The 20988-nt window shown below is 40.3% G+C and overlaps 3 protein-coding genes and 1 non-coding gene across 6 annotated transcripts; 1 reads left to right on the top strand and 3 right to left on the bottom strand.

Moving 5' to 3' along the window:
- Nucleotides 1–830: 830 nt before the first annotated feature.
- Nucleotides 831–4616, bottom strand: ranbp1 (RAN binding protein 1). Its single transcript, XM_029510109.1, has 6 exons — nt 4519–4616; nt 2844–2977; nt 2514–2671; nt 1924–2052; nt 1749–1817; nt 831–1350 (listed from the first exon to the last, which is right to left on the bottom strand). The coding sequence occupies exons 1-6, from the start codon at nt 4531–4533 to the stop codon at nt 1211–1213; spliced, it is 645 nt and encodes a 214-aa protein (XP_029365969.1). The 5' UTR covers nt 4534–4616; the 3' UTR covers nt 831–1210.
- On the bottom strand, nt 1542–1670 carry LOC115049459 (small nucleolar RNA SNORA77). The gene has a single exon (XR_003841126.1). It is a non-coding gene; the product is annotated as a small nucleolar RNA SNORA77 (small nucleolar RNA).
- Nucleotides 4617–4784: 168 nt separating the features above from the next.
- Nucleotides 4785–11506, top strand: trmt2a (tRNA methyltransferase 2A). Of its 3 annotated transcripts, none has more exons than XM_029510102.1 (12): nt 4785–5428; nt 6180–6783; nt 6966–7074; nt 7530–7711; nt 7800–7914; nt 8012–8127; nt 8208–8319; nt 8509–8631; nt 9579–9654; nt 9946–10062; nt 10151–10247; nt 10333–11506. In XM_029510102.1, exons 2-12 carry the CDS (start codon nt 6188–6190, stop codon nt 10508–10510), a joined length of 1821 nt encoding a protein of 606 aa, XP_029365962.1. In that variant the 5' UTR covers nt 4785–5428; nt 6180–6187; the 3' UTR covers nt 10511–11506. The 3 variants fall into 3 exon arrangements, with proteins under 3 accessions (XP_029365962.1, XP_029365961.1, XP_029365960.1); XM_029510101.1 differs by having other exon boundaries at nt 4785–5558; XM_029510100.1 differs by lacking the exon at nt 4785–5428 and adding an exon at nt 5606–5878 and having other exon boundaries at nt 10333–11503.
- A 574-nt stretch (nt 11507–12080) lies between these two features.
- Nucleotides 12081–20353, bottom strand: dgcr8 (DGCR8 microprocessor complex subunit). The gene is made up of 14 exons (XM_029510098.1): nt 20234–20353; nt 18904–19860; nt 17851–18013; nt 16931–17073; nt 15989–16328; nt 15660–15857; nt 15176–15277; nt 14910–15008; nt 14624–14706; nt 14265–14365; nt 13884–13990; nt 13438–13565; nt 13053–13166; nt 12081–12787 (listed from the first exon to the last, which is right to left on the bottom strand). Exons 2-14 carry the CDS (start codon nt 19585–19587, stop codon nt 12704–12706), a joined length of 2346 nt encoding a protein of 781 aa, XP_029365958.1. The 5' UTR covers nt 19588–19860; nt 20234–20353; the 3' UTR covers nt 12081–12703.
- Between the last annotated feature and the right edge of the window lie 635 nt (nt 20354–20988).

Raw genomic sequence — 20988 nt, 5'->3', positions numbered from 1 at the left:
CTGCACATTGAATCATCAGTAACTCCAGGAAAAAAGTAATTTTATATGACTGCAAACGTGATCTTTGACAGCTTTTATTCGAAGGTGGAGGAAACATTTCAACTCATTTGAGTGCAAATGAAAAGCAACATTTCATCCATATACGTGTATTTACAGATGCACTGGCACTTAGATGCACTTTAGAGGCATGGTTAAGAACTTAATGGAAAGAAAAGGAGGGTGGTGAGCACACAGACCAGATAGGGCACACTCTGTTACATATACTCTACATGCTTTAAAGTTTGGGAATGTTATGATCTAATGAATACAAACTATTTCCTGGTGAGGAATTTAAGTCAGAGCATAGATGCACCAAACTCTGATGAACCGTTCATTTTGGACTTGGTTGGTTTTCAGATAGTTAAAAAGGAAAAAAAAAAAAAAAACGAAATGCTTAGCTAAGTGCATCTGATCTCCTGTCAGTCTGCTATCAGTGAACACTGCAATTTGCAGCATGCATCTGATGCCCCTTTACTGTCGAGAAGGGGCTCCTCCTCTATTCAGTTCCCAACAGAACTGATGAAAGAAGGAACAAAGACAGCTAATTCTACGAGGCATCCACTGAGAAGTCTCCATCTTAGTTGCTGTTTCTACCAGTGGAAGCCTATACAGTACACAGGGTAAGAAGGCCCACTGAGATGAATCATGGGATTTAATATTTAGAATGCACCTCGATAATGCCTGGTCCCTGACCCTGTGCTGCTAAAAAGCAGGCTACATTATCCTCTCCCCCTACAAACAAACTCTGCTTCAGAATAACAAAACAAACAAAACAAAACAAAAAAAAGAACCCAATGTGGGAATTATCACAATCACAAGCCTTTTTTCACAGTTTTTGTTTTTTTTTTTTTTTTTAAATGTAACATTGAACTGTAGATAAGGATGATAAGTGTGGCATTCCACAGTGCAAAGAGGGGAGGGGATGGGAGAGAAAGGGGCTTCTTTTCATAAATTCTCTAGCTTGTAATTTTTTCCCAAGTGGCATCAAGGACTTGTGATCTTGAGGCAAAACAGAATAAAAAAACAAAACAAAAGAAAAAAAAACAAAAACAAAAAACAAAAACCCAAAAACAATAATATGCAAGTGTCCAAATTCAGTTCTTTCAGAGTCTATTGTAGAAAAAGAGGAAAAACTGATAAATTGAAGATCAGCAAAGCAAGTTCTTGGTTCTCAATTCTTCTCCTCCGCCTTCACCTTGTTTTTCTCATCTTCTTCCTTTTTTTCCTCTTCCTTCTTTTCTTCTGACGCCTTGTCCTTTACGGAGAGCTCCCCCAGCTTCTCTGCCACCTTGTTTGTGCTATCAGTGTTGCCTGTGGTGAAACAGTGAAATGTGCCATTAATAAACACTTCAGTTGCATCTCTTAAGTGCTTCCAAAACAGTGGAAGGAGTCAAAGTCATAAAAGGAACCACTCCTGTAACTTTCATTTTGGACCTAAACTTACCAATTCCCTGTTTGCTGCTTTGTTCATACTTGAAAATAGTATTAACCAGTAAAAAATTAATAGTGTAGCAGAACATAGCGACACCAGCCTTCGACAAAGCCAGTCAAGAATTACATTCTGCATATTACTGTTGCAGACAGAAAAAGTCCAAGGCTGGAGGGAGCAGCAAAGAACAGAGTGTGTCTGCATAGTCCAACTCATTAAGTTATCCCGGCTCAAATGCAATCTAAACATGTCACATCAGTCGAGGTTATAGGCTATGTACCTGTTCCCTCTAAATTTTTTCTGACTTCCTCCTTGCATTCATCGAACTTCACCTTGAACTTCTGAGCATCTGTGAAGAGAACAGAGTGGTAGTATACATTACCATGCTTCTGTATGATGGAACGATTTGAGCAGCTTTTCAAATATAACATTGACACCAACATGAGAATACTTACTTTCTGCATTTAAAAAGCGTATTGCCAGGAGTTCAGGTTTTGGGCATTCGTCAGCATAATCTGCTAGTGTGTTCCACACCCACGCCCTGTCACTGCCAGCATTGGGCTTCAGTTCCATAGTAGGTACAACTGAAGTTCACAAGAGGGACAGAACAGGGTTAATATATAGTTGTACATTTACTTTGGTAATTATTTAAGACTTCAGGTTTTGCAAATAGCTATTTGAATAGTTTGACACCACTTATGTTTAGTCTGGTTAACTTATTTACATTCGTGGCAAAAAAACATTTCAATAATTAATCCATAATTTGTTTGGTTCACTACATTTGCATGCATCTCCTCATGAATTTGTTTTGGGGAAGATGTGACATTTTAGAATAAATACATATCTGTGAGTAGAAACAGCATAAAGGAGCCTAGAATACACATAGTTAAGCATATTCAAATATGGTTTAAATTGTGTTTACCAGATAGATATGCAATACATTGTGCAGTGTCATTTTATGCTACAGCAGATTAAAAGGTATTTTCTTTCTTTCTGTAAAACTGGATAATCTAACAATTGAATAATAATTGCAAGCTGGACTCACTGTGATGATTGGCACAAATCTTCAAGGTGCGGTCTCTCCTCATTAGGAGGCGGACTGTGCCTTTCTCTTTGTGTTTCAGCAGCTTGACATCACCAGTTCCCCTCTCCTTCCACTCTGGGGGGTCGTTCTCAGAGGCAAAACGATATAGTTTAGCCCGCCTGGGGAAAAAAACAACAGTATTCTTAATGAAAGGGTTGCTGCGCCAAATGAAGACACCAAAGTATTGTCTTAGCAACCAGTCATATCCTAGTCAGCTACATGTACATCAGATCATATCTGTGTGACAAATGGCATGAGCATGACCAAAAGAAGACTGCTAAAGGAAATTACATCTTGAAAAGTTCCTCCTCATCCTCTTCTAATGTTTTCACATCTTGTTCAGGAAGGGACACGATGGGTTCAAAGTGGGGATCATGATTGGAGTCCTCTGCACTATCTGCGGTGGTGTCATGGTCATCCTGATCCTAAAATGAGAAAAAAGACAATCAGTAAGTGGGTTAACTCGGGGTGGGGAATAAAATTATAAACGTATATATATATATATATATAAATATATATAAAAGCTAACTGAAAGCTATAGAAACACACTTCTCTCAATCATTCAGAGTGAATTTAAAATAATGGGCCAAATGGTATTTGTTTAGACTGACACTTCAAACTCTTGGAACAAAGTGACTTCTGACGGTTGACCAGCAGGCCATGAGTGCTTCAATAGAGGGATTTAAGAGCTCATTGGTTAAGTATAGCTTTTGTATGGGGAACGGGCCAAGTCTTTTGTAAATCACTGTTGCTGAGCCAAGCATCTTCAATACTTTTTAGTGTTACATGGTCTCACACTAATGAGCACAAGATTAAATGTATATTATCAATATGACAACATGTTGTTCCTGCAATCTGAAAACAAAGACAGCCAATGTTGTCCATAGATAAGTGTTTGAGCCTCATGACAACCGATAAAGTCTGGGGTAATCATTTCATTGAATGCTAAAATGACCAAATGAGAGAGGCTCTCCTTTTCTTTTTGTTAAGCTTGTAACGAGTTGGTGGTCCCACGGTGCAACTCGTCTGTGTGACTCAGCTATCAGAAGTAAGTTATTGTAGCAAATGGCACGAAAGAAAACCACCGCTGGCTGGGCTGGTGTTTAAAAAGACGTTTGGGATCGTTGGCGCTACATTCATTCAGTAATTTTAACAAATAGTTGACCAACTTCTTTTTCTCCTGAGATAACTCATTGTGAAGTTAACTAGCTCGATCAAGAGGCCTCTCGCCAGCAGGCTAGTCGAAAGCTAAAGGGTGAGCTTTTAGCAGCGCGGCGCATGTCACGAACTGACACCAGAGAAATTAAACAGGACGTCGAGAGACTCGATTTCTTCGGCGACTGGACCTTCATTCATTGTCGAAGTCATTTATGATAACTGCCCGAAGATGATGGAGCTACTGTCCCCTGCGCCCTGCTAACACGGCTAACATTAGCTATCTAATGTTAGCAACTGTTGTGCTTGGCAGACAAAGGCAGGAGACCCGGCGGACCTTTTTTATTCTTAGTCGGCCAGCTGAATACAGTTTGTCGCAAACCCTGATCGAGAGCATAACGAAGGGGATAGTTTGGCGAACTTGGCAGCATCGTGTCCACTGCACCCCCTCCCTCTCAGTTTAGAGCAGAATAAGATGCTAATGCTAACATGCTGACTGGCTGCTCACTCCAAAGTACTTCTGAGCAAAACTCTGAGGAAAAGCCTAGAAGTACAAAACACCAAAATAGACACACTTCACATTTCTAGCTGACCACCAGAAACTTCTGGAGTTTTCCATCACACCTCACAGCCCTGCAAACACATCAGTTAGCTTTTCTAGCATCACGAGAGACAACATCATTGTCGGCATTTCCGAGGGCTCGCAACAAACTTTGACGAATAATGACACGTTAAATACAACGTTTTCCCCCCAAATTCTGACTTCAAAGCGGACACAACGCGTTAGATGACCTAAAACGCGTGACCTCACCTTCGGGTCTGCCATATTAATGTAGATGTTTGTAGATTATGGAAGTAGTTTTATAGATTCAAATCCCCAAACTGGCCGCCGTTTGCCTTCAGCTACACTCACTTCCTGCTACAGCTTTCGCGCGCCGAATTTCCTACGCATGCCCGCGCCCACAGGATGACCGCGCGCGCCACCGCTCTCTCTCTCTCTCTCTTTCCCTCGCTCTGAGTGTGTGTCTGTGTCACTAAACAAAATAGTGCTTATTTCACATTTGACATTAGGAAGAAAACCTACGTGACAAATCGCACTACGACAAAAGTACGCAGTGTACTGCGGTGAGGTATTGGGTTGTTGGGATGTCTGACCTTGTGCTACTTACACACTTTTGTACGATTGATAATCAGGCTGTTTTAATCTAATGAATCACATATTGCTTTAATATCTGAGATTATACCGCTTACATGTTTTTATATTTTTATTATGCTGTTTGGATTTAACTAACTACTTTACAGAGTAAAGAGTGACACCCACGCGAATGAAGTAGCTACTGCACAATATAATAAGGATAGTATATAGACATGATTAAAAAGCACTTTTTATGAAATATCTATATACAATATATTATAATCATGGTCTTTTTATTACTGAATGAAGGAGATACACTGGGGTTGTGGACTTTGTGGTTTGTGTCTGTTCTTTCTTTTCCACAGAAAACAGGGACCATCAACAGCCGCTAGGGGCTGATCGAGGGAAAGGAGTCAGATAACACGAGGCGGAAGTGTGCAACCCGGAGAACACTACACTCACATACCTCATTTCCTTTGTGTAACCATAACATAAGCTGGACCAGGGAAAGACAGAGAATCAGACTTCGTGAGCTGACGCTGGAGTTGTCTGCTGGTCAGGGAAACGTCGTCTGGTCCAGAGCTCTGTAAACGATCTCTTTTTTTATAGTATATTTTACTGTTAGTGTTCAAATAAAATATATGAAACTGATTTGGACGTCTCCTGCATTCTTCATCAAACGAACACGCAAGTTCTCTTTGGGAACTCAACAAAGTGTATGTCTGGACTCAGTGTCTCACTATTTGTAGACATTTTGAAAAGGGAATTGCATTCAAAGCTGTAATTATTAACGCAGTTCGTGTAACGTTGCTGTGTTGTTTTGTAGCAAGTCATACGTCCTCTTTATCCAAGTTTAAATAAATAATTTAACTATATAAGTACATATTTTGCAGAAATACAGAGAGTTCACATCGAGCGCCGACATGGTGACTATCCCTTTAAAAAAGTTCAAAGTTCATGTTACACGTGGTTACATCAACATGGTGGCGCCCTGTCCGTTTTTGGGAAAAGTGAAATAGAAAGTGAACGTTTAGAGGTAAGGCTCCCGAAAAACGTGCTTCCGTTTAATGTGACCGTGGCAAATATTTGTGAGGGGAGGAATATACTGAAAGTGGATATTTATCAGATAATGATGTGTTTTCTCTGGAGAGCGGACAGCCCGACCGACGGGACTCATTTCGACCTCAGCTTTTAGCAAACAGCAACAGTGAAGTGCACATTTTGAATTACTCGAACTGTGGCAGGAGATATTGCCAAAAACTTTATTCCCCGTATCATTTTGAATGTGAGAGCAGTTCCACTCTGTTGACTGAGTTGTTGCTTGTACCGCCTGGCAGGCAGAGCGATGGCAGACGTCAGTGACAGCCCGGTGTCTGGTGCACTGCCTGATGGCCTCCCCGAGGATGGCAAGTGTGATGCCAAAGCTGAAGGTGAGAACGAGGCTGCCGCTGACCCCAGCATGTACCGCTACATCAAGGAGGAACTCTTCACATCTGAGATCTTCAAAGTGGAGATCAGGAATCTGCCCAAGTTCGTCGGCTTCAACGACCTGAAGAAGTTCCTGGCCAAGCACAACGTCACCCCACACAAAATCAAGCTATTTGGCAAGCAGACGTTTGCTTTTGTCACGTTTAAGAATGAGGAGGAGCGCGACAAGGCAATGAAGATGGTGCACGGCATGCAGTGGAAGGGCCAGGTGCTGAGCGTCAAACTGGCCAAACCAAAGGTGGATCCCATCCTGAGGAAGAGGAAGCAGCAGCAGGAGGAGGGAGGGGGCACAGGAGGGCAGCCCCCATCCAAGAGAGCAGAGGGGGATGAGGAAGAGGATCCGCTCAGTGTCCAGATAGCCAATGTGGTCACTCCTCTGTGGAAGGTGCCTTACGAGGAGCAGCTGAGGAGGAAGGAGCAGGAGGTGGTGGGGGTTCTGCAGAGGCTGGCCAAGTAGGTGGTGTCATTGATACAGAACCATACCAGTAGCAAATGCAGGCATCAGCCATTGATCAATGTGTTGCTCATTACCTGATGTTTACATTGAACCATCTTGTTTCGGCAATGGAAAATGTTCACATCAGCCAGTTTACAGCGTGTGTTTCCAGGTTAATATCACGCTGTTCCCTTTTCAGAGAGCTTGGGAGCACCAACAAAGCCCTGCTGCCCTGGCTGTTCGCACAGAAAGGGAAATACAACAAAATGTGTTGTCCCCTGGAATCTATTCAACCATCCCCTACACTGGTATAACATCACATTTTGGGTCTGATCCACATTTCTGAACATCAGCCAAAACAATAATTCAGTTTTGTTTATCTGCCCATATCTATTGTGATATTTTCTTAATATATCTCCATATTATCCATCATATCTATTCAACAGTCAATTTAAGTTCTTTGACCAACATATAACAAAGAGATAAGGGGCAGATAGTCACATTTGTGAAGCTGGAATTTATTTGTTGCAAAAAAAAATGTAGCTGATGGAATTGTATCTCAGCCAACTGTTTCAGCTCAAATACTTTCACACAATGACAACGTTGTTACCATCATGAAATGCTCATTGCTGTTTTTAAAGTCCCGTCAGATTTATCTTTTTTTTTTCTATGTGGTTTGATATTTCTGTCACAGTAAAAATATGATTGTTTTTTACTTTGAAATGCAGTTGAGTCTAATCCGTGTCCATCTGTGTCACGGCAGACAGAGTACAGGAACAAGTGTGAGTTCCTTATCTCAGTGGGTGCAGACGGTGAGGACAAGACCATTGGTTTCCGACTGGGAAAATACAAAGGCGGTTCCTGTGCTGTTGTGGGGCCGGCTGACTTGTGCCATGTCTCAGCAGAGGCCAAGAGAGTGGTTAGCGAGTTTCAGAAATTCATCAGGTATTCTTACTTTGACCATTTTTGCTATGACATTTGAGTCCCATCAGATTTTCACTCACATATTTTCTCCATTGCATTTTGCCAACAGGACAACGCCATACTCTGTCTACAGTCCTGAGACATATGAAGGACACTGGAAACAGCTGACTGTTCGCACCACGAGGACCAAACAAGCCATGGCTGTGGTGTTCTTCAACCCACAGGTGATGAAATGTTCTCAGGATAAATATGTTGGATTTAAAGATGGAATCACTGATTGCTCGTCCTTTTTACCTCTTTTACTTGTGAAATGGCTCCTAGAAACTTGAAGAAGAGAAGCTGGACGCTCTAAAGGGGGCCATGAGACAGTACTTTGTGGAAGGAGAGGGCAAAGACAGCGGCATGACGTCTCTGTTCTTTGTTAGAGATGGTCAAAGGTGAGACAAAATGCATTTACTGACTGATAATTGTTAGATTTATTCAGTTCATTCAGCTCAACTCATTTTTGGCTGTGAAGGAAATCTCCTAACCCAGAGGACTTGCCCTGTGAGCTGGTGGCTGGAAAGAACTGCATTCATGAAGAACTGCTCGGCCTAAAGTTCAGAATATCCCCTCATTCCTTTTTCCAGGTGAGGAAAAGGTGTGACACGTTTCCACGAAACATTCTCTGCTTTTCAAAATTCATACCTTGTATTTTTGGAGTTGCGTATTTTATTTTACCGTGCACAAATAAACAAGGACTCTAGCTGTAGTTTTCATTTGCCTCCTTACACAAAGTGTGCAGGTGTGATGCGATGTGTGTTTGTGCTACCTGGCAGGTGAACACAGGAGGGGCGGAGGTGCTGTACTCTGCCGTGGGGGAATGGGCCCAGCTGGACCAGGATAGCACAGTTCTGGATGTGTGCTGTGGGACAGGAACCATCGGTATCTCTCTGGCCAAGGTAATTTTTGATGCCTGTATTAGTTATCTGAAAACATGCCATATGCCCAGCAGGCAGGCAGGTGTTCACCCGGTTCTGCCTGTATACCTACTGTGTTTGCCAGATGCAGTGAATATGCTGAGCTGGGTGACGTTCTGCAAGTCCCGATATACACATTTTTGTTTCACCCGCACCCTTATTTTATCTTTTTTATGGGTTGATGCTGGTGACTTTCAGAGACTGATGTATTGTGTTTTGGTCAAAAAGTCAAACTTAAAGGTCACTGTGATTTGTATTCTTGTGCAATGCAAACATTGTATATAACTTGTGAATTCAAATTAACTTTGACATCATGATGGACTCCTATTGGTGGACCTATTTAGAAGGGTTTTGCAATCTAGATGAATAGGTGGGTGGTTGTTCTTGTTATCATTGTAATTGCTTATCTATTTATTATTATAATTTTCTTTTTTTTCCCCCAAATGTTTTATACTTGTCGGTTCCAATTAGTTTTATAGGCTGTTTTATTTTTGCTTTTGAGGACTTAATGGTTTTCAACTGTGAAAAGTGCTAAAGAAATAAAGTTTGCTTACAGTGGCTTGAAAAAGTATTCATACCCCTTGAACTTTTCCACATTCCACCACTTTGGTAAGATCTGAAAGCTGCCGTTCACAAATGCTCTCCATCTAGTCTGACTGAGCTTGAGCTGTTTTGCAAAGCAGAATGGGCAAAATTTTCAGTCTGTAGATGTGCAAAGCTGGTAGAAACATACCCCAAAAGGCTTGTAGCTGTAATTGCAGCAAAGGCGGTTCCACAAAGTGTTGGTCTTTCACATACAATTCCAGCAAAGTCTATTTGTTTGTGGTCTTAATGTGACAAAACGTAGAAAAGTTCACAGGGCATAAATACTTTTGTTAGCCACTGTATACACTAACAAAGCAGTAATCTGAACTGACTTTTGTCTCCAGAGGGTGAAGAAGGTGATCGGAATCGAGATGTGCCAGGAAGCGGTGGAGGATGCTAAGGTCAACGCCAAGCTCAATGGTTAGTCACTAGATTATATTTTCTTATATTCTTTCTTTGACTTTAGAATAGAGACTGGATTCAATCAATTCAAGCATCTCTTTATTAACCAAGCATTGAAATTTAACTTGGGAAGTGTATATAAAGAGATTAAAACTGATTATAATCCAACAAAATTTGTACTTACATGTTGGCTCTGTTTGCATAAAAACCATGTTCTTAGTTAGTTTCTTCGGTGTGGACACTGATGAACTGTGCATTTTACCCCCTCTTGTGGTTTCTTCATCACTTTACCTTTGGTTGTCTTTTCAGGTCTGAGTAACATTGACTTTTACTGTGGAAAGGCTGAGGATGTGTTCCCTAACATCCTCAATGCTGTTGTGTCACCCAACGTCACGGCCATTGTCGATCCGCCCAGAGCAGGCCTACGTGAGTTCATGATGACAAACCTGAAAAATGACTAGAACTTACTTCCTTGATGTGTCACACATATAAAACTCGTCTTCATTGAACACAGATTCCAAGGTGATCCTTGCCATCCGGAGAGCAGAGCACTTGAAGAGGCTAATTTATGTGGCATGCAATGCAAAGGCAGCTATGAATAACTTCATTGAGTGAGTTGAAATATCTTCATTTAATGGTTTTCTTTATAACAGCTTTTCTATCGTACTGTGGTAAACATTATTCTATCTTATCTAGTCTGTGCAGAGCACCATCTAACAGAGTGCACGGAGCCCCGTTCCGTCCGGTGCGAGCTATGGCCGTGGATCTGTTCCCACAGACCATTCATGTTGAGATGCTTCTGTTGCTGGAGAGAGTGGACTACACCTCAGAGCAGCCGCAGAACAGCAGCAATCGGGAAGAGACAGGCTCTTAGCCTTAGAAAGGGAGCCTCTAGTTTTATAGATACCAGGGGCTTTCCATAGCAGAAATGCTTGCAAGCATTCGGCACCCAAGAACCTGAGAAAAATTTCTAACAACCAACTTTCCTTCCAGTTAAACACGAGGAACCTTATACACAGACGATCAGTTCATCCAAACAGAAGTTTAGTATTCACCACTGTCTTTCAGTTAAGTCCTTTTATGCAGAATGATTTCTTGTGCCAAATAAACTTGGCATTATTACAGTATACATTAGACTGACTGTCTTTTTAGTTGGACTTTGTTGCTGTCTTGGTACATAGAGCTACTTAAGGTTTAAAAGGCTGTTATTGATGCTACATATTTTGTTCAGCTATTACTAAAGACAAAGCTGCAGAGTGAGTAAACGGGATAAATGATTTCATCTTTCATGACCTTTCTTTTGTCTGCTTGTGACTGAATAAAAACAAAGGAATTCTTGTCCATTCCATTTTTATTTTGCATAACATATCACTGAAGTCATGGAGCTCACGTTGCAATACATACTTCATTTTCTAGGCAACATGTCAAACAATTCATTGATACAACTCAACAGCAACATCTAAAAGCAGTATTTTTTATTTTATTTTTCAGTCTTCTCACATGGACACATTTGGCAGGACAACACGCACAGAGGGCAAAGAACATTCTTAAAGCGATCAACAATATCACAACAGCCTGGTGTTTAAACTGACGTGCACTTGTAAGTTTTGTAGAAAAAGCACAGACCAAATACTCGACAGAATGCACAGCAGAATCTAATTTGTTCCAGCAAGTAACATGTCTGTATTATCTTGTTAAAGATGTTTCTACTGTACAATTTGCAGCAACATTAAGTATTTCTATAAAATGCATAAGACTGTATGTAAGCTTTGGTATACACAGTTTCACCAGCTTGTGTTGGACTCAACAACTTGATCGCATTTTGTTCATGTCAGTGTGCCAAATAAACTTAGCAAGGCTGTCTTTTGAAAAACATATTCTAATATAAATTATGACCAGGTGTCACAATGATGGCAAACGTACACAAACAAAATACACAATCCATTAAGATGAGTCTTAAAAATCTGCACATGCTGGAGGCATTTTTCCCTAAAGTTTGTTTTTTAGGCTGTTGTCTTTAAAAATACTAATTGACTTCACAATAAATGCTTTATCAGGTAAAGGGGGCTTGGTCTTTCCACTTCCCGATGAAGTTGGGTTTAGGTCCAATGTACTGTATATACTCTGAGCCCTTCATGAAATGGATTAACTAAGGCAACATGAAGGCAAAGGGATTTCCTTTTTCAGGAACCAAAGCTGAAATGCAACTGAACTGTACTGAGTGGTTGGTTAGTGTACATAGCATTAGTGCTCAAAGAAAAGCTAGGCAGAGATCAGTGACAGCCTCAGCAGGAGTTAAGTTTGTTGTATTGCCAAAACAAAACAAACAGACAAAAAAAAGGCAACAACTCCCTCCAAATACATGGAGTAATAAAAGCAATCCAACATGATCACTCAACAAAAATCTGACAAGATGTGTGCATGACAGTAGTTTGGAATAGTGATCACAATGCAATGGATTTAATCGTGCAAACCAAGAAAACAGCTGTCAATTCCAAGGATAAAAATCGGCATACTTGGCAATTCACCCAAAATAACTAACACCTACTGTTAAAATACCCCACGCACAAGTAATTCTGTTTCCCAATCAAATGAATGGTATAAATACGCAAGTATTAGAAGTCCCTTTCCAAATACATGAAGTAAAACAAAACTCATAGGTGCTGGTACGGTAAGATTGCCACTTTTGAAAACAACACTAACACAAAACCAGTAAAGTGGTGATTTTGCAGCCTAAGAAGCATGCAGTTTTTACTCTTGATGTGGTTCATAAGTTGTCAAGTCATTAACTTCTCTGCACCCTGGGTGATTTTTTTTTTTTCCTAGTGCCATAATGAAGGTGCATCTAGAGAGGTAGACGATATTTGCTCTATGGTACGTTAGTGCATTTAGTCCTACCCTTACATCTACAGGTGAATGAAAGAAGCAAGCAGCTCTACTGGCCTGGTCAATGACTAATTATATTGCCATTAGATCTTAGTGATGCATAATTAAGTGATGGATGATGAGTGACGAGTCTTGACAGTGACTGGGTTTCAGTGCGGTGGTTCACCAGTGATTCCGAGATTTAAACGTCAACAGTGCAGAGAGGTTCACTCCCTGGCTGGGCAGACTCCATGATGGTCATCTTGGGTTTCTTCCTGGTTTCCTCCTGGTGCACAAATGCAAGAAAATAACCATAATGAGATGAGAAATGTAAAATCCTGACAGGGATAATGTAATTTTCTCAACCAGGAGCATCAAGTTTGTTCAGATGAAGCTCTCCACTCTATTAGCATTAAAACGACCACCCTGTCTTTCCTTGAGTTTGTTCTCTTGTGACAACTATGATGTGTAAAAAAAATAAATGCCTCAGATAAGTGCTGAAGGATTATATGCCAAAAACAGAATACATTACAGTACTGAAGACTGCTCACCCTCTGCGTGGCCAGTTTCCTCATTTCTTCTTGCAGTTTGTTCAAGATGTGAAGGTTTGGCTTGTTCTTTTTGGCATACTGCTGGAGCTCGATCACACTCTTGTCAGAGCTCTCCTGTAAAAGATCAGTTGTTTCAAAAGTCATGGATGTACTGGTGCATTCACATTTTGTTATTCTCTGATGTAGTAGACAGGGACATGTAAGGAATATAAAAATTGTCAGTTACAACTGAGATACACTTGCTATTAAAACAGCTGCAGTTGCAGTTTTTGAATTGATAAGAATTTAATTTGAGCTTGATGTTTAATTATAAATCCAGGTATGGTAACTTCCAAACTTTTCCATGAACACGGACATGTCAAAGGGTGCAGAAGAGGATACCTACCTTCTTGACCATCTTATTGCTCTCTCTGCCGTACATACGCAGCAATGAGCCCCAGTTCTTGACATGGGGATGAAGCATCTGCAAAATCTTCTGAGATGCTAGTTGTTTGCCAACCCTCTTGTTCTTGCCTGTTGAAAAAGCCAGTAAAACAGTGAAGGGTGTTGTGTTACAAACTAAATGTAAAAAGTGAAAGTTGTTAATATGAAGAGTCTGTACAACTGTTTTAATGTCTCCAATACTCATTGACTACATTAAGAAATCAAATTACATACTTGCTTTACAGGCTGAGCAACATTTCAACTTCAAATAAAGGCAATTGTGATTTAATATGGAAATGTCCAACATGATGTGAGGGTTAGTAATGAATCCACCAAATGACGTCTATCTCATCAGTTTTACACACAGACTGGTTCACGTGCTTACATAAAGATAAGTGCCTTACTTACACCAACCACGCACAGTATGTTTCCCACATGTCATCACATATTCACTCTTCTGGTTTTTCCCAGGGATCACCTCAAATTTAATGCTGGTGTCTCCCATTCCATGGTTTCTGTAGATGCAACACCAAAAAAGAAATAATGTTGATAATCTGGCACTTTGTTAGGATAAAATGTAGATTCTTATCCTTCGTAAATATTTGGACTTATGTTAGCTTGTGTGTATTATACTCTGCCATAGAGATGGACACGTTATTATTCTAACACTACCAATAACCTGTCACTGAAAGAATCTTAACATTACACAACCCTAAATATTCATCATTCACTCATAACTCATAACTCATTAATGATTTTTCCTTGGTTGAGTTTTCTATTCCCTCTTACCTTTTAAGGCACTCATGAAGTATCTGATATGGCGAAAGTAGTCCTGCTTTGTTGGTGAGCTCATACACCCTCGAGTCTTCAATACTGATATGATTAAAATACTGTTGAACAGAACAGGTTGAACGTTCTGATTAATTTAGCATTGAGATTGTGAAGTCAATTTCAATGCCATGCCAATGTCATTTTTGTATTTTAGTTTCAATGTGACAAGAAATTAATGTGTGTTGTGGCATATTTTACTTTTATCAAAAAACTGTCTTGGATATTACACTTGGCCAGGCTGCAGTTCAAACTAATCTGTGCAGTCTTAGTAACACCATTGATAACTATCAAAAACAGGAAGAGCACAGGATCAGTACCTCCAGTTCATCGCCCTCAACAGGCTTCTCCTCCGAGGTCTGCTTCACAAAGTCAGGGATGAGGATTTCCAGTGTGGCTCGAGCTGCCGGTTACATAAGATGACCAGTGAGTGCAGATATAGTCACGTGTTAGAACATGCAAATTTACCAGTGCATCTATTTACTGGAATCTATTGAAGGTACCACAAGCACCACTGACTGACTGTGAGGGAAAAAATTATAATTATTATTATTATTATGGGCTGATCATATAGCTCAGTACTGTTAATCTTAATATTCTTTTTACCAGCTTTATTCTTGGCAAGTTTTTTACTGCTTGCAGTTCCTGTGCCGTAAGTTACTCCATCTATAATGACTGATGCTCCGAAGGGTTCACTTGGGTTCTCTGTTAGGCATACAGAACAAACCTGTCACTTTGGTTTAACAGTAATACTTGTGTGTGCACATGGGAAAATATGCAAATAACACAGAGGGGTGTAATGTAAATTGGTTTGTTGATGGCAACAGAATGAACAGATTAAATTTCAAACAAGATGTAGCAGATAAACTTACCACATTCAAAAAAGTTGTAAACAGGTCGAACCTTGAGGACACGTTGCATATATTCGTGCAAGATGCAAACTTCTGACTTTCCATTAGGGTTGATGACAAATTCTGTTTTAGAAAATGTATAACAACTTGAAAATGTATCAACAAAGGAGGCATCTAAAAGACTTTTTTGGTGACACACACACACACACGCATAAAGCTGACAAATAAATTCCCTCAACTACACGGCAGAGCATTCCAGAGAAAGCAGGATACGCCCTGCTTTGTTTGTTTAAGAGGTTTTAATAGGAAAATAAAATATAAAATAAAATATAAATACAAATACACAAAAAAAATTTAAATACACAGAGAATATGCCAGATATAATTGGGCTCTTTTGCAGTTAAAAAGTTTTTAAGTATTTTGTCACATAGATGGCATCCATGTTTAAAAAAAAAAAAAAAAAAAAAAAAAAGGAAATATGTGATATGGCGCAAGTGTCACATACCTTTCTTAGTGGGTGCATCTTGGACCGACAATGTAATGAGTTTCTGATTGGCAGGTAGGATTGGTCTCTCTGACTCTGCCTGCTTCCTCTTCATGTCTCTGTTGAACTGCCTTCGCTCAGCCCAGGTACGAAACTTCTTTACCGTAACTTGTTCAAAGTCAAAGCATTTTTCCAGGTACAGGCGGAACTCTTCAATTTCTAAGAGGATTTATTATTATTATTATTAATTAAAGTCAGAACACTTCATTAAGAACAGTTTGAGATCAAGTTCTTACAGCAGCAAAAACATAACCATTCAAAACTATTTATGTCAATGTACATTCCCTTACCTATTGACTCGTCCTTGCACACTTCTACCTTGGCCTTGACTTGTCCCAAGGCTCCTTGGGCAGTATCACAAGGTTGGCACTCTTTACCCTGCACGCTACTGCCAGCTGTACCCTCTCCATCTGGGCCACCATCAGTCAGAATGGAGGGAGGGATGTCATCATGATCCCCTCCTGCAGTTTCTGACTTGCCTGCACTCTCCTCACCATTTGTCTCCTGTGTGGGCTTGAGTGGAGACTCATCTGCATTAGGTGTCACTTCCCCATTCAGCTCCCTTTCCTCCTGTTCCTTCATTTTCTTGTAATGGAGGCAAGGGATGCTGCTGGTGGGAGGGTCATGTTTCTGTGAAAAAAGAAAAACAAGAAAACATGTTAAGAGTAAAATCAGTTCAACTACAAGGCTTGCTTTATACTAATGTTGTTTGGTCCAAATTGCAGCTTCCCTTAGGAGTAGACTATCTCTAAAAATGAAAAACAACAATTATACAATTTTTTTCAAATTTGCTGTCAAACAATCTATTTGAATTGTTTTCAATGAAAACCTTTGTCAATATTAACGGCGTACCCCATTTTTAAACACAGATAAACCTTTACATTACAATTTTCACCTGACTAAAGGCAGAAGTGCAATTTCAGATAAATTTGACAACACAAGCAGACCCAGACTTCATTAATATTTATCTTGGAATGAGTTGGTTGACGTGTTTGTGATTAGGAGTACACAGATAAGAAACACAAAGTTAGAGTGAAGGCTCTCAGTGGCGGAGCCCAAAACTGAACAGCACCAAAAGCCCATTGTGTCTGTGGCTACAAACTACTTTTGCCAACTTAAATAACTTGAAATGACTAAAGCTAAATATAAAAAAAAAAAATCTGAGACGAAACCCTTCCAAACTGCATCAGCGTTACAGGTTATTTGGAAATTAAATTCTTGTTGCATCTTACCCTAATACTGCCAGTCCCAAGGAAGTAGGGCCTTGACCAGGTGACCACCCTGGTTTCTCTATGCAAGTAGACTGGAATGCCTGAGTTATGGAATGTCATGATCCATCCGTCAGGTAGAGGCTCAGTGGGTGGACGCCCCCGACCTGGCATATGGAAAAAAAGTACATGTAAATGTGGGTAAAGACATTTAAGTGTCTTACAAGCAGGCATTATTTGCATGAAAAAGAGTCAAGAGCTATTTGAGTATTGTTACAATTAACCCTGGGCATTAACCTTGAAATTCTTGTAAAAACTGTTATGAAGTTAAGTCAGATTAATTTTTGAAAATCAGGTAAGGAAGCATTAGTCGGACATAAATGTACATGATGAACATCTAAAATTTAGATGTCACCTTTAGACTACAGAAACACGTTTGTAGTCTACATAAACGTTACATACAGAAATACCACCAGACGTTTATGGGGTGAGAGCTCACCATTGCTTTTATTAACTAATAACATGTTGTGGTACTTTTAACCAAAACAAGTGAAAAATGCAGGCTGGATTCTAATCCATAAAACACTGTTTTTTTTTGTTTTTTTTTTTTAAGAATTGTTTTGGCTCATGCTGCATTTCAATACACAATTTCTGTATGCTTCTCAAACATGATCCTATTTTAGAGCACTGTATCTTATTCAGTTTGGTGATGCAGATCTCAACACCTTTGCCAACCAACTTTTCTCTGGAAACTTTGTCTTGTAATTTTTACTGGCAAAAAAATGCAACACTATCCTACAGCTGTATCAATTTACTTCAGGACATATTCATGTAACATATCTTGAGGAAAATTATTTGGTTATGTTGTTTTGTGTTCCACATCCCTGAAGCCACATTCAATTGTGAGGGCCTGAGACAGATTCACAGACAAATTCACCACTCACTCTTCAGGACAGTCTTAATTTTGGTCATCATAGGCTGAACACCTCCTTCACCATCTGACTGATGATCACTGTCCCCTCCATATTTGTCCTCTGCTGGGCGCATCTTTTTTGGGACGGGCATGCCCTCCTCCAGCAGAGCATCGACATCATTGTCAAACTCCTCCTGGAAGAATTAATGATTAAGGCTGGGAGAGAAGGATGGGTCACTACTTACTGGGACTTTTGAAAGCTTCACCTGAGAAGATATTTAACCAAAATGTAACTCAATAGTTTCTGGAAAGATAGAACCAAAACCACACACTACAGCTAAATTAATAAATTTATATGTCCCATATTTGATCATAAACGCAAAATGCTCCCAAGTTCAGAACAATTATATTGATTCTCAGGTAAACACCCAATATAAGTTAAAATCCGACATTTAATTAATCCCTTTGGCTTTTATTGTTTATTTATTGTTACTTTTGATTCAAAAGAAAACCCACCACTTAAAGGGAGAAATGAAAAAAGGCACTGACCTCTTCCAGCATCTCATTTCAGTAATATAAAAACAGAAATATACAAAAACACATCAACATTTATTTTAACTTATGCTGCCTTGTGCCCTGCCCATTGTAGCGACTTAATCAAAAAACAGACACATTGATTCAGAAAAGGTCAAACTAATGCAAATTCAAAAATAAAGTAAATACGATGGCAAAGTTTCTGGCACTCTGATCTGCTGCTTTGAGCCACCCTTATCTTGACTTACTCCATGTATACATTCAAGCTTTTCTTCTAATCTGCAGGTTCCCTGTATCTGCTAATTCCCTATAGCCAAATGTATAGCATATAAATATAAAACCTTGTAGTAACTGTGATGTGATATTAAAAATGTCTTGTTTCAGTTTGGGAAGCCACTAATAAATCCACTATCACAAACATAATGCCTTTGTAGGGACAGCACTGTTTAAGCCCTACTAGGCCAACAGTATTTCTGTTTTACATGGATGGTGAAATTGGGCATGTAGCTAATAATAACAGTGGATACAACACACGCAGAAACAGACATACCTCATAAGAATATGGCCCGGCATCATCATCAGCTTGCTCCTGCTGAACTATGACCTCAGACTTAAAGCCGCTATGCTCCCCGTCGTCTTGATCCAAGAAGTTGTCGCAGAAGTCATCCAACTCATCCAGGACTGCAAACTCTACCTTGTTTTCCAGGTCTGCCTCAGCCTCCTCTGATCTTCTACCTACATTTCCTGCTCCCGAGCTACCCTCAGCTACCTCCTGATCACTAGCCCAGTCATGCAACTCACCATTCAGACCATCTAAACCATCATCACTTCCTCCATCCTGCCCCTCACCTGTGTACAGAACCTTCCTGTCTTTACTATTGCTGCTTTCAGTGAAGCTAACACTGATCTTAACATCTCTGAGCAGCTTGAGGTCTGGTAGGAACTTGGTGACCTGGGGAGCGTGGCGGGCTGTTCTGGGGCATGGTGGGTTGGGATTGGCCTCATCAGAGAGGTGGCTACAGAAAGTGATTGAGCCCTTGCTGAGGGCCTGCTGTGGCTTGGTTTCCCCGTCCCCTGGGGTGTATGTGTATCCATCACCACCAGAGCTAACGTCCATTACCTCTGCGTCACTGGACGTTTGCAGGGGAGGTGGTGGAGGTGCTCTGCCCTCATCTTGGCCAAAATCATCAGGTGGCTCCAAGGGGAGAGGGGGTAAAACGTCATCTACCTCCATTATCTGTATTAACTACTACTACATATACAGACTAACAATAATTTTAAAATCTAAGCGGTTTAGCAAACTTCTTATCTAAACCCAGAATTCATGCAGAAGCACATCCCTTTATAGACCACGTACCAGAGGTGAATATGCTAAGCTGACTACATTGTTCTTTTCATTAATGTAGACAGCTTTCAGAATCACTGTCTCAATTATTGGAAATCACAATGCATTCAGCTTAATAGGAGATCTAGGCACTGATCATCCTCCAAGGGGATCTTCTGGGAGCTAGAGAAAAGGACCAGTAAGAGCAAATGTCAGTTACAACAACTTTATGACTACTACTGTACCAATGTAACACGTGAGGAAATGTAGCAGCGAACATATTCCTGTAACGTTTCATGGATGTCATTATGTCAGCCGATGAGATACACGTTTGTCCAAGTTGAAATAACGAACCAAGACATCTTAAAATAAAACGAGCCTTTTTATTTCTTTAGCTCATCTGTGCCGAATGCAACTGAACAGCGGGCCCCTGGTAACGTTAACATCCAAGCTAATATGCTAGCGAGCAACCATTAGGGTGTATGGGTGTAATCGTCTATAAAAATGGCCAGCTAGGCCAAAAATGTCCAATGGGTTAAAAAAAAAAGGTACTCACCACTAAACAGGACAAGGCTGCTTCCTAAGAGACGCTTGACTACCTATCTAAGTTATTTTTTTCTCGACGAGCTGCCACTAGGTCTAATTAGTAGACCCGCCATCTTGAAGAAAACCCCAGCGCCAACCCAATGCAATACCCGCCTCCCGGCACCGGCTTTTTCATGAGTGATGGATGAGCGGACCAATCAGCGTTCCTCCGCGGCAGCCACTAGTCCGATTCAACCAAGCGATGACCATCAAGTTTAACGGCAGAATATTCAAGAAAACTAATGTTTTAAAAGTTCAACTATGAGAACTCATGAACGCGCTTTGGCCGCCAGTTCTATTGAAGCTGGGTGGTTAAAAAGTGTTTCTCGGAGAACTGTGAATATTTATAACTAATAAAATAATAATGCTAATAATAAATTCCACTGGCGTCCATGAAGGTTGTGAGACTTTCGGATGTTCATTAGACGTGAGGTTTAACTATATGAATGTATTGTTCATGACACCAGGGCAAACTGCATGAGCATCAGGTGGAGCCAAATATCTCAACTGGCCTGCTGGGGTCAGTACTGACTAACAGTCTGAGCCATTTCCTTCATTTTTCTACCAACAGAACGGGGATAGTCCTCACACTTCAATGGCAATTTCTTTTAAAGCCATAAATTCAGGCTAATAAAGATAAAAAGTAAAAATCACGTTGTGTCACATTAACATAACGTTAAAGTTCTAATTGAATACCCTGGCTGCAGACTTGAATTCTTTAAATTA

The sequence above is a fragment of the Echeneis naucrates genome, chromosome 9 (assembly GCF_900963305.1).
Source record: "Echeneis naucrates chromosome 9, fEcheNa1.1, whole genome shotgun sequence".
In the NCBI taxonomy this organism is placed as follows: domain Eukaryota; kingdom Metazoa; phylum Chordata; class Actinopteri; order Carangiformes; family Echeneidae; genus Echeneis; species Echeneis naucrates.
This window is presented reverse-complemented; position numbering and strand designations above follow the sequence as displayed.